The sequence below is a fragment of the Aspergillus welwitschiae genome (genome assembly GCF_003344945.1).
Source record: "Aspergillus welwitschiae strain CBS 139.54b unplaced genomic scaffold BDQ94scaffold_36, whole genome shotgun sequence".
Taxonomy (NCBI): Eukaryota; Fungi; Ascomycota; class Eurotiomycetes; order Eurotiales; family Aspergillaceae; genus Aspergillus; species Aspergillus welwitschiae.
Window position 1 is genome coordinate 264,364 of NW_020798730.1, and position 12,886 is coordinate 277,249.

Here is a 12,886-nt window from a genome sequence, read left to right on the forward strand (position 1 = left end):
CAAGCTGGCCTGCTGTCCGTTGGTGCCCGTTGGATCTCGTGTTGCAATGCTGCAAACTGCAGGATACCCGCAGCCGTGGTGGATTCCACCGCCGATCTCGGTAGTATCATAATAATAATGATAACTTTAGGAATGGGGTCTTGTGAAACTTCACGGGATGTTCGGAAGAGGGTCAGTAATCTGATCTTTGTGTGTTTCTGGGACCTCGGATCAGATAATAATATACTTGGTGTCCATTTGCGGTGCGTTGGGCACTTATTGAATTTAACTCGGGGTGAAGTAATTGAACTGAGCTGAAGACATTCGGTGGTCCTAACTACTTGCCCCTCTTTTCCCCTCTCTTCTCGTCTCTCATTCTCCTCCCACGCAGCTGGACTGGATTTTACTGAACTGCCGAATGGGCAACACACACACTACAAGTCCCCAGGGACAAGAAGACTTACACGACATGGCAAATGTACGGTCACTAGAGGCCGTTGGCCTGGGTGTCGATACTACCCCCTCAGGCATGAAGGAAGAACTTCTCCTAGTTTCGTGGCTCATTGTGCTCTTGCGCACGAGAGAGGATGGTCAGGCATCGTTTGAATGGGCCTACAAGGGCCACGAGATTAGTCCAGTCAACTGCTGTCAGTCGACAGAGGTAATGGCCGACTTGCGAAGCAGTGTGGGGCAGACTGCCGCCGCAATTGCTCGCAAGCACTCTATTACGCCCGAGCCAGCGCCATCGAGGTCGCTTGCGCTGCTCCTCAGCACCAGCGCCCTGTCTCAGACCACTGAGGAGCCGAACGAGGTAAGTCGCGACCGCAATTCCTACCGCCATACCAACTATACGAGAGCCAGGCTAATGAGACAAATGCACAGGGCATCATCCACCTCGAAGCGCGCTACAATGCCAACATTCTCGAAATTCAGCCCATTTGGCACTCCGAAGCTATTCTCCCCTATACCCTTACTCGCCACATCAACAGCCTCATCGACACTGTGCAGCTGGTTCTCTTGAACCCCTATGCCACTATTGAAGACTGCCTCCGCCCGACAGCCAGCGACATCTCTGATATCTGGTCATGGAACTACGAACTCCCCCCAGCATACGACTTTGGCATGCACGAAGTGATCTCAGAACAAGCACGCAAAACGCCCGACAAGGTCGCGATTGACTCCTGGGACGGCAGTCTCACCTACGGCGTGATCGAGCGGTACTCGACGTATGTTGCGATGAAGATCCAAGAAATGGGCGCGCAACCGGAAGATTTCATCCCCGTGTGTTTCGAAAAGTCGCGGTGGACCATTGTTGCCGTGTTGGCTGTCATGAAGGCCGGGTGCACATTTGCGATGATGGACCCCACTCTCCCACTGGCTCGGCTACAGAACATGGCGAAGCAAGTGAATGCACGAACGATGATTTGCTCGTCCATGCAGCAAGACCTGTCGAGAGAGATCATTGAGGATGGAGGGTTGTTTGTTGTGGAGGAGAGTGCGTTCCCCAATGTTCCGCCGCTGGAAAGCACCCCAACGTTGCCCAAGGTTCCCTCAACCACCATCATGTACTTGATTTTCACTTCGGGAAGCACGGGGACTCCTAAGGGTGTCAAGGTCTCCCATGGTAGCTACACAAGCAGTGCGTTCCCGCGCGCCAAGGCTGTCGGGTATGATGAGAAGTCGAGGGTCCTTGATTTCGCGTCGTATGCGTTCGATGTCAGTATCGACAGCATGCTTTTGACGCTGGGTAATAATGGCTGTCTCTGCATTCCGTCAGATGAGGACCGACTAAACGACATCAACGGCGTTATTCGCAATATGCGCGTCAACTATGCGGGTATTACCCCGTCCGTGGCCCGCATCTTGGAGCCGGATGTCATTGCGTCGCTCAGCGGGCTGGGATTGGGAGGTGAGGCTGCGTCGGCCCGCGATGTAACAGTCTGGGGTCAGGAGACGAGGATCATTATTGGATATGGGCCGTGCGAGTGCACGATTGGATGCACGGTGAATAGCAGCGCAGCCACCGGAAGAGACTATATCTCCATCGGAACTGGCAATGGTGCGGCTATCTGGATTGTGAACCCTAATGACCATGATGAGCTGATGCCGGTTGGTGCGGTGGGTGAATTACTGGTGGAGGGCCCAATTGTCGGCCAGGGCTATCTGAATGATCCCGAGAAGACGGCGGCGGCGTTTATTGAGGACCCGAAGTGGCTGGTGGCGGGCCATCAGGGCTACGCTGGTCGTCACGGAAGAATGTACAAGACCGGAGATCTCGGAATGTATGATCCTGATGGATCGGGAGGTATCGTTTTTGCTGGACGAAAGGATACTCAGGTCAAGCTGCGCGGACAGCGTGTCGAACTGGGAGAGATCGAGAGTCAGCTCAAGGCCAGACTGCCGTCGGAAGCCACAGTCATTGCGGAGGTGATTGTGCCTCAGGGATCCGGAGGCCAAGCGACTCTGGTAGCCTTTGTTTCCTCTCAGGCCAGTAAGGGCATCGACAGCACGGAAGTCACCTCGGTAGATCTTCCGGAGGAGTTGAGCAAGACACTGACCAAGGCTGATGCGGAGGTAAAGAAGGTCTTGCCTCGATACATGGTCCCTACAGCATACATTCCCGTCAGCCATATTCCGGTCTTGATCTCCGGCAAGACGGATCGTCGACGACTGCGGCAGTTTGGCACCACTGTGGACCTGCGCGAGCTAGATCAGGGTGCGGCAAGCACCGCCCATCGGGAGCTCACTGAGCTAGAGCAGCGTCTACGACAGGCCTGGAGTCAGACCTTGAAGCTTGACGCCGAAACCATCCGGCCAGACGACAACTTCTTTGCCCTGGGTGGTGATTCTTTGGCTGCGATGAGACTAGCGTCAGTCTGTCGGGCACAAGGCCTGGATCTGTCAGTCGCCAACACGTTTGGCCATCCTACTCTGTCTGCTATGGCCACTAAGGTCCTCATCTGCGATGTCGAGACCCAGACCGATATTCCGCCATTCTCATTGATCTCCCAAGCTGCCGAAAGTGCCTGTGAGGAGGCTTCTCGTGTATACGGGTTCGACAAAGCGGCCATCGAGGACATTTATCCTTGCACCCCAACACAGGAGTCCCTGTTTACCTTCTCGCTCAAGTCAGTCAAGGCGTACGTTGCACAGAGACTGGCGTGCATTCCGGCTGACGTGGATCTCGATGCCTGGAAGCACGCCTGGGAGGAAGTCGTCACAGCCATTCCAATCCTGCGCACCCGTCTGGCTCAGCTCCAGGAGCCCGGCCTGCAGCAGGTCGTCCTCAAGGATGGAATCGCCTGGAAGCACTCAACTGATCTGGCCCGGTACCTCGAGGAAGATCGCGATGAGAAGATGAACCTTGGAGAAAATCTCGCTCGTTATGCTATCATCGATCACCCCGCTGATGGTAAGCGATACATGGTCTGGACAGTCCACCACGTCCTCTACGATGGCTGGTCTGAACCCATCGTGCTGAAGAAGGTCAGCGAAGTTCTGCAACGCCAACAGCCCAAGGTGGAGGCCCAAATGCGGGACTTCGTCAGATATGTGCGTGACACCGACGAAGCCGCTATGGAGGAGTTCTGGCGTCGCGAACTGAAAGGCGCTGTCGGACCTCAGTTCCCGCGTCTGCCTTCACGAGACTACCTGCCAATTCCAGATGGTATGATTGAGCGTCACATTGACCTGGAGACGACTTCGGGATCTCCTTTCACGATGGCCACCCTTATTCGGGCTGCTTGGGCACTCGTAGCGTCTCAGTACACTGGGAACGACGACGTTGTCTTTGGAGAGACGCTGACTGGTCGAGACATTCCGCTGGCGGGTGTCGAGAGCATTGTCGGTCCCTTGATTGCCACCGTTCCTGTACGGATCCATATCAACCGCGCTAGCACGGTTGCATCGTACCTCCAGGCCGTGCAGCAAGGTATCTTGTCCCGGACCCCGTACCAGCACATGGGTATGCAGAATATTCGCAAGGTCAGCCATGATGCCCAGCATGCCTGTGAAGCGCCCACCGGATTAGTTGTGCAGCCGGAGCCCGAATACGCGGGCAGCGAGCTTGGCTTTGAGGTTGGGGACGTGGTGCGCGAAGCCCTTCATTTCAACCCTTACCCGCTCATGCTGGGCTGTGGTATCAAGAAGGGTGGCTTCCGCATCTGCGCCAGCTTTGACAGCACTCTCGTCGAGGTTTCGCAGATGGAGCGCATCCTTGCGCAAATCGAAGTTGCTTGCTCGCAGCTGAGCCAAGGTCTCACTCGGAGGATTGACGAGATCTCCTGTCTTCCAGAGGCTGAATTGAATCAGATATGGCACTGGAACCAAATGCCCCCGCTGTCCTTGAATGAGTCCTCAAAGAGACTTCGCGCCGAAGAGGGTATCAAAGAAGGATCTAAGTACCCTCCTGCTGTGGTCCCCTGGGTTTGTGATGCACGTAATCCGTCCCTCCTCTCACCCATTGGCTGCGTCGGCGAGCTCTGGCTGGAAGGAGCTATTCTTGCTGGCGAGACGGTAGAATCCCCTGCGTGGCTCGTGTCGGGTAGTTCCGGGTATTCTGGTCGAACCGGACGGGTGCAGGCTACCGGAGACCTGGTCCAGTGGCGCGAGGATAGTAGCCTGGTGTTTGTGGGTCGAAAGGAGAACGTCGTGTCGGTGAAGGGACACGCTGTGAATGTCGCCGAGGTCGAAGCCCAATTCACCAAGAATCTTCCGTCTACTGTTCGTGCCGCTGCTGCTGTGGCCCAGTCATCGTCTGAGCTGGAGCCCGAGTTGGTCGTCTTCATCGAGCAGCCAGCTTCCACCCAAGATTGTCTGGAGCTGTTGCCCGCACAACAGGAAATTCGCTACGATGCAGACTCCCAAAGCTTTGAGGCAACGGTCTGTGCCTCGATCTCCGTCAGCCTGGCCGTGGCCCTGAAGAAGCTTGACAAGTTCATCCACGACTCACTCCCATCCTACATGGCACCCTTTGCCTACATTGTGGTGGACCGGGTGCCCAACCACAATGTCCTCAACCAACTCGCCTCCAGCATTCCGCGCGACATGCTCGTTCAACTGAGAGATTCCTTTAAGCAGGCACTGGCGAAGGCCGCCGCGCAAACTAACTTGACACCTTCCGAGGCCATCCTCCGGTCCGCCTGGGCCGCCATCCTCAAGCTCAGCCCCGAACAAATCGACGTTGATGACAACTTCTTCCGCCTCGGTGGTGACTCTGTCCTTGCTATGAAGCTTGTGTCGAGCCTGCGTGCCCAAGGGCACGCTCTGACCGTGGCGGATATCTTCCAGCGTATGCGTCTCGGAGATGCTGCCAAGGCGTTGCGGGTGGATGTTGTGTCAAGGGAAGAGAAAACCCAGCCTTACCATCCGTTCTCGGCTATTGGTCAGGTTGAAAACCTGGAGTCCTTCTTGACTGAGGTGGTCCGTCCCAAGCTGGCAAAACCGGAGTGGTCTATTCGCGACGTCCTCCCAGTCACCGATGTCCAAGCCCTCGATGTTCGTGGCACTGTTCAGGCACCGCGCACATCTATCCAATACACGATGTTATACTTCGACCAGGACATTGACCGCGAGCAATTGCACCGGGCCTGCCACGAGCTCGTCAAGGCACACGACATCCTGCGCACCGTCTTCATTGAGCACGGCTCCAGCTTCCTCCAAGTCGTCCTCAATGACATCACGGTCCCTATCGCGATTCACCAAACCACTTCCATTCTCGAAGACGCAGTCAACTCGCTCTGCAAGACACACTCCGAGTCCGCCTTCCAGCTCGGCTCCTCTTTCACCCAACTCCTTTATATCGAACATACCCCGAGCCAGCAGTCCTGCCTCATCCTCGGGCTCTCGCACGCTCAATATGACGGCGTCTCTCTGCCATTGCTCCTCCGCGACCTCGAAACTCTCTACACGTCCGGCCAAATTCCCACGCCAACCCCCTTCTCCACCTACATCTCACATACCCTCTCACCGACTCCTCAGACCAAAGCCCTCGCGTACTGGAAGAATCTTCTCCAAGGATCTACTCCCTCCGTTCTTCCAACCCAACAACAAGCCCAACAACAGGGCACGAAGTCCATCTTCCATACCGCTCCCATTCCTCTTCCCTTTCCCTTCGGGCTCGAAGAAATCACGACTGCTACCCTCCTTACCTCCTCCTGGGCGCTGCTCCTCGCCCGCCGTCTTCAAACCCAAGACATCACCTTCGCGAGTGTCACGTCGGGCCGGACCCTGTCTTCCCTCCCCAATTCAGATTCTATTGTCGGTGCCTGCTACCAGCTCATGCCGACACGGGTTCAAATCCAACCCAGCTGGCAAGCAATGGACTTCCTGCGCGCCGTGCAGTCGCAGGCTGCGGAGTCTGCAGAGTATGATTTCCTTGGTCTAGATAAGATTGGTAATGCTCTCAACTGGGATAAGAGTGTTGCATCTGTGGTTCACCACCAGGACTGGGATGATTTCGATGAGATGCCATTTGCAGGAGGCAAGTGCAAGGTTGATATATTGAATCCGGATGGTGATGCGGCGGATCCAATGAAGGTTGTTTCGTTTATTAAGGAAGGTGTGATGCATGTTGGTGTTGTAGGATGGGAAGGTGAGGAGGCTGTTGTGGATGAGGTTTTGAATGAGTTGGTTGGTGTTGTTGGGGAACTGGTTGGTGGTGGTGAGGTGAGGGTTTGATGTTCTCTTTGCTTAAGTTCGAACGTTGCATGTACCGATTAGATTGGAGTCGAATCTTTAGCCGAGTAGCCATGATAATTAAACGGCTCTATTACTCTGATTACTTTGTATGTCGTAGTATCTCGAACCGGTTCCCCAGTAGTAGCACCCCTACAAAAGCACGCCATCCACCACTTTTATGGGCTCCAGGGTCTCATAACTTAGTTTCAATATATTTGTATACAGGATTGTGCCATCTACGTTGCTTTGGTGATGACGGGTTATCGATATTAATCATGTAGTATCTATATTATCGATATACTGGGAAAGCTACGTAGTCTGGCTGGTAAGGAATATATGTGTAGGATCATCGCTTGAGGTGTTGAAGACGCGTAGTTCACAGTCTCTATAAACTAATATTTGCAGTACACTAGTATTTCTACGATTTGGTGTCCAATTCAGTTCATTTCTTATCCTTATTCTTATACCCAATCTATGCTGCCAGGTAAATTGCTAGCTATGCAGACGCGAAGCAAGAATATGGTCCTGGACGCTGTCGAGTGCCTCAAGATTGCAGGCACAAAAATAACGGAATGCTGCAGACCGGGTAGGAAGAGTCGTCACCGCAGCTGAATAGTACACAACTAAACAACATACATACTTGATTTTCTAGGACGGTCGATGGCCTACTCTTTCCGTTTTAGTGCTCACCCTTCGCCGGTTTTTGCTCACTGAGTAGATCTGAGCACGCCCTGAGTAGCCTGAGGCGATCACTGAGCATGGGGTGAGCGGGAGACCGAATGCCCTGAGCGAGTAATCTTAATAAACTGCACCCTAACTAATAATTACCCCCTTCCCGCTTCTAAATTCCACTCCGTATCTATCCATAAAACTAATTCAACTCCGCAGTGCCATTGTATCCGCGGTCGCCCGCGTCGTCGTTCTCTACAAGTCTACGAGCCTGCACTCGGACTTCCCCTACGCGGCCGCGCCCTTCGAGCTGCTGGACGTGATCCAGCTCAACATGGCCATCGTGTGCGCGACCGCGGTGCCCATCGCCTCGGGCTTCCGTGTCGCCTTCAGCAAAAAGCATCGCCGAGACAAGGGCTGGACGGCCGGAGGCGCAAGCAGGAATACGTACCATCATAGCCACGCCTCAGCAGCAGCACGGGCCGCACGCTTGCGACTCGAGGATGAAGCCGGCAGCAGCACCGAACGGCTGCATATGGGACACTTTACCACCAGCTGCGCCTCCAAGGACCCGGAAGATCGGACACCGGGGGGAGGCGTGGTGTCAGCGAATAAAATTATAGTGAAGATGGATGTGGATATCCGGTAGTATGAAGTAGTAGATACTGTACAAGCACATCAGGTACTAAGGCAGTAGAAATCATATTTATATATATATACCATAATAGTAGCATACTAACCATGAAATTGATTCTCCAGTCCCACTTCTCATTCATACTAGTACTACTAGTTATAGTAGTCATCATCTCCATTCCCACACTCAAGGAAAAGTTCCTACTCCACCCTCATTGCACACCACCAAATAATTCTGGCATTATCATCCATAAACCTTGCCTTATTCCTCATATTAGTCGTCGTCTCCCCAACCTCCAACTCCGCCTGCACATCCCACCTACTCCCCGTCTTCTCCCCAATATCCCTCCACATACGCTCAAAACTCACCACATCATGCCGATAATGCAGCATCGTCTTCTCCGTCAACCCAGTCAAATCATACACGCCCGCCACCGTACTCCCCATCTGTCTCCCACAAACCACCATCCCAACCTCCCCCCTGGTCAACCCAATCAACCGCTCCACACCACGGAGCTGCCCCTCATAATCCCAGAAATGCAGCAACGAGCCCGCCCAAATAATATCAATCTTCCCCCTCATCTTCGCCACAATCTCGGTCTTCTCCCATTCCTCGTCCGACACACCTAGATCCGCGCCCACGAACGTAGCAGGGAACGTCTCCGCATTATCACGGAACAGCTTGTACCCGAGCTCGAAGAACCCAGCTTCTAGATCAAAGCCGTATAACTGGAATGGCGGGATCGAGGCGGCGTAGACTAGATGTCGGAGCTCTTGACCAACGCAGCAGCCTGCATCGAGGAAGCCATTGGCCGGGGAGGCGCGCAGGCGGGCGAGCACGTGGTCGTAAAAGGGAAGGCGGGAGAGATGGCAGCTTAGGAAGCGCATTTGGCCGATGCAGGGGTAAGGAAAGATTTGGAAGGCTTCATCTCGCTGTTCACACAAGTAGTTTCAGTTAGAGTTGGGGGAGGGGGGGGGAAAGGTATAACACTTAGAGAAGGGAAAAATAGTCTTGAGGAGGAGAACTTACCAGGGCTAAGACATGGGAAATGACCTCTTCGGGTGCGAGCCCGCTGTAACTCTCCAGCATGGATTGCGCGGCGGGGTCGATGGCCGTGACGCTGGTTTGGTACCAGGCTGGTTTGGTGGTAGTGGTGGTGTCGGTAGTGGACATGATGATGGCTGAGGGGATTGTCTCGGCAGGAGGAGTCAATGTTAAGGGTTTGATGGGAGGGGTTAGAGAGTGAATTGGGACATTAAACCGTTGGAGTTTGATTGTAGGGGGTGCTTTATTGATTAAAACCCAGAAATTCTAATGTCAATTGCATTTCCCCCCTCCCCTCCCTTCCCCACGGCCTGTCCTGTCTGTCCTGCAGCATCGGGGCGGGGGAGGGGGGGGGGGCGCTAAAATAGTGATACTGTGCTACTCCACTTATCTTGTATGGTAAGGCATGTGTGCAAGGAACATGGAATCTTTAACTCCTGTGGTTGACCTGCCCAACCACCTGACTCATTTGTAGAGATTGAGACAATGCTATATACAGCTTTGCTGAAGAACTAATAACATATTAATATAAAAAAAAAAAAAAAAAAAAAAAAAAAAAAAAAAAAAAAAAAAAAAAAAAAAAAAAAAAAGAAAAGAAAAGAAAAGAAAAAAAGAAAACAGGTGACTCCGCCGGCCAGGAATGAGTCTTTCTCTCGAAAGATGCACAGCCGGAAAGAGAAGAGAGTAATCAAGAAATTGTTTAGGAACAGAAAAAAATCAACAATGCTCACATGGCACCCAAGACCAAGAGGGGTACCTAAACTAGTGCTGACACGAGCATTTAGCGTATAAAGCTTAGCCCTATATAATACTGTACGTAGCTTGCTAATGCACACACCACCACTCCAAGAAAAAAACGATCCAACTCCGTCCAGCGCGCCACCCGTCGGATGCCCGTCAGCAAAGCCAACCGAATCCAAACTCTTCCGCGCTGCATCAGACTAGTTACTAGTTACTCCGTACTACGGAAGCAAACCAGACCATCCCTGCTTTTAATCAGCGCTACTCGTATCAGGCTATCAGCAATCATTCATCCAGACCACCTCCACAACCGCCAACGCGCTCCCCTCCACCCGCCGGACCCCAACCCACCGGAATCGCTCATTCGCCTCCTGCACCAACCCGCGCCACTGCGCCTCGTCCCTCTCGCGCGCATTGAGCAACTGCAACATATTCACGTCCATGTTACTAGTGAGTCTACGCTTCCACATAGACTCCTGGGCAGGGTATGGCTCAAGAACGTGGTCATGGATAAGCACGCGCACCCCGGGACACAGCGCCGGGCGCAGCTGCCGCAATATCTGTACTGCATGGCGGTCGCCCCAGTTATGAAGGACGTGACGAAGGTAGTAGACGCGCGCGCTGGGATTAGTGGATTGAGGGGTGAAAAAGTCGTGCGCTTGGAAGTCTACCCTTCTTGTTACCGAGGAGGGATGCATTATTTACTGCTCCTTCACACGAGCAATCACGCCCGGCAAATCCTGCACTATGAACCTCAGGTGCGGGAATGCGGCTACCAGCGCGAAACTGATGTCGCCCTGCGCGCCGCCGACGTCGACAACCACGCTGTCTGCCGGGAGTGTGGAAAGGAGCGGCTGGATGGATGTGACCAGCGGCGCCATGCCCATGGCAGCCCCTGAGATGTAGCCGCGCTTGCTGGCCGCGAAGGTGGCGGCGCGGGTGGGCGACTGTGAGAGAACGTCGTAGAGCACCAGGCCATTATTGGCTAGGGCGAAGCCCTGTGCTGTTATTAGTATTCAGTGTATCTTGGAATATTCTACTGCATGGTGCTTTGTTTGGGGAGGTAAAAGCAGATTGGTAAGGGAATTCTCCTCCAGTGCACATTCGCAGTTTGATTGCTTGGGGGGAAGGGGGGACTAACCGACTCATTTAGCTCCTCGGAGCCAGGAAAGCGCTTTAACGCTTCAACAGTCTATACAAAACACACCCCTGTTAGCCGAGATGACCAGCTGCGCTAGGCTAGGGGAAGCTACTATATACCCTTATCGTGCCGGGCCAGCTATTTGTGCAGGTCGACCCAATCCAGCCATGAAAACCTTCCTGGCGCAGGAGCATGCTGGCACGCGTGTGAGCGACTTCATTCTCGGCAGGCTCGTCGAAAACGCAGATGGTCATGGCGTGACGGACGAGGCACCGGACGTCGGCTTCGGGGACATTGCATTGCGTGAATAGAGCTGCAAATGAGATTATTCCATTAGGAGGGACGAGGTGCGCGATATTAAATTCTTGGATGAAGTGCAGGGCGATGAGGTAGGCGTGCTTTATCCCATTAATATTAATCGTGGTTACAAGTCAGGAGTGAAGAACCGAGGCGGCGTACACTGGCATAGGAGCGTAGAAGATCGGCTGGATCCAGCAGCAGGTCCTGGATCTCGCACGCAGCGTGCAGGAGAGCGTTGCGTGCGGCCTCGACGGGCGGGGGCAGTGCCAGGGATGGAGAGCAGGTAGCCGAAAATGAGGGCTCCTCAATTCCGTGCTGCGCTAGCAGAATCCGTAATTGCTGGACTGAGTCGGCGATAGTGGTGGCCAGGAATTCGATGCGCGAAGACATGTTGACGAGGAAATTAGTATCAGACGGATTGTGCATCTGAGACCTCGGTTGCTGGGGGGGGGGGTTTTCTTTCTCTTTTCTCTACAGGGATGGTAAATGGAAAATACCAGATTGCCTGACCAACAGTATATAGAATTATACATACGCGCTGTAATATGACTAGTACTCAATACTTGTACTACTACAATTTGGCCCCCACTAACAGGATTAATGCCTGCAGCTTACATTTAGTAGATTCTAGAGTCGAGTTTTCGCTGCGTGCGTGTGCCGCTCTTCCGAGAATTGATGTTGCTTACTGTACATGCTGAGTATATACAAAGTACGCGATGTGGCAGTTCACTCTCCAATTTCTCCAGTGCCATTATTATCTTTGAGAAATAAGTATCTAGATTAGACAGAGGCTATCACCGCACCGATCAAGACCAGCGCACCGGCCAGATAACTCCCCGTGGGCATCTTGTGGCCCGCCCCACTCGATATCTTGCTAGCAACAGCGCTAGTGCTGGTGCTGGTGCCCGAGCTTGTGGTCGTGCTGGAACCGGATGTACTTGAGCTGTTGCTGGTATCGTTACTCGCCGCTGTGACGCGAAAGTAGTTGGCCGCGACCGGCAAGCCTAGTCCAGTCTGGTTGAGGAAGCTGACCAGCGGCAGGTTTAGCCGATTCAGGGGCGTGTCATCGTCGGTCAGCATGAAGGATTCGTAGCGGCTGGGGATGCTGAAGTTGGAGGGCTGGTCGAAGAGCGAAAGGATATAGTTATAGGTGCCGGACTTGGGGGCCGGGGCAATGTAGAAAGCCAGCACGTTCTCGTTGCTAGTACTGTTAATGGTGGTGGTCAGGTTGGCCACCACGGTGTGTACGATCACCGAGGGGGGGGGTGGTTTTGTTCCAGTCCGGGTCGACCATGAGCAGTAGATAGAGTCCCGAGCTGCTGAGCCCCATATCATGGAGATGCAGCTCCGGCGCATTCTTGGTGTCTAGAGATGGTATTAGTTAATCAGACAGTCTGGAAGGGGGATCGGTCGTACATACCGCTCGCGTTCAGAAACTTGCCAGGAGTGAAGCTGACTGCAGTTAACCCCACCGCAAAGGTGACATTTAGCACCGTCGACGGCTCTCCAATGCTCGCCAGCTCAGGAGAGACGGTGTCTGCAGTCGCAGCAGTAGCAACTGCGGCGAAGGCGGCAATGGCAGAGACAAGACGCATGATAGGGATTCTATTGGAGCTGGATGCAGGCATGTTCACAATTGGATAGGAGGTGGATTAAATAAAGAAACCTTCTAACTGTGCACTGTTTGACACTTAGCCTAG

General features: G+C 53.6%; 4 protein-coding genes across 4 annotated transcripts; 1 reads left to right on the plus strand and 3 right to left on the minus strand.

Moving 5' to 3' along the window:
* Positions 1–448: 448 nt before the first annotated feature.
* sidD (nonribosomal peptide synthase SidD) lies at positions 449–7,975 on the plus strand (the record flags this gene model as incomplete). Its single annotated transcript, XM_026772224.1, has 3 exons — positions 449–790; positions 862–6,605; positions 7,546–7,975. The coding sequence occupies 3 exons, from the start codon at positions 449–451 to the stop codon at positions 7,973–7,975; spliced, it is 6,516 nt and encodes a 2,171-aa protein (XP_026622556.1).
* A 78-nt stretch (positions 7,976–8,053) lies between these two features.
* BDQ94DRAFT_84240 (uncharacterized protein) lies at positions 8,054–9,318 on the minus strand. Its single transcript, XM_026776664.1, has 2 exons — positions 8,990–9,318; positions 8,054–8,892 (listed from the first exon to the last, which is right to left on the minus strand). The coding sequence occupies exons 1-2, from the start codon at positions 9,131–9,133 to the stop codon at positions 8,161–8,163; spliced, it is 876 nt and encodes a 291-aa protein (XP_026622557.1). The 5' UTR covers positions 9,134–9,318; the 3' UTR covers positions 8,054–8,160.
* A 705-nt stretch (positions 9,319–10,023) lies between these two features.
* On the minus strand, positions 10,024–11,576 carry BDQ94DRAFT_182304 (putative O-methyltransferase; the record flags this gene model as incomplete). Its single annotated transcript, XM_026774109.1, has 5 exons — positions 10,024–10,420; positions 10,451–10,743; positions 10,887–10,937; positions 11,006–11,284; positions 11,346–11,576. 5 exons carry the CDS (start codon positions 11,574–11,576, stop codon positions 10,024–10,026), a joined length of 1,251 nt encoding a protein of 416 aa, XP_026622558.1.
* A 390-nt stretch (positions 11,577–11,966) lies between these two features.
* BDQ94DRAFT_173809 (uncharacterized protein) lies at positions 11,967–12,781 on the minus strand (the record flags this gene model as incomplete). The annotated part of the gene is made up of 2 exons (XM_026772225.1): positions 11,967–12,543; positions 12,603–12,781. 2 exons carry the CDS (start codon positions 12,779–12,781, stop codon positions 11,967–11,969), a joined length of 756 nt encoding a protein of 251 aa, XP_026622559.1.
* Positions 12,782–12,886: the final 105 nt, after the last annotated feature.

Coding starts and splice junctions, on each gene's coding strand:
- BDQ94DRAFT_84240 (XM_026776664.1), bottom strand. CDS start 9,133: ATGTCCACTACCGACACCACCACTACCACCAAACCAGCCTGGTACCAA. Junction 8,893..8,989: donor TTTCCCATGTCTTAGCCCTG/GTAAGTTCTCCT, acceptor TTGTGTGAACAG/CGAGATGAAGCCTTCCAAAT.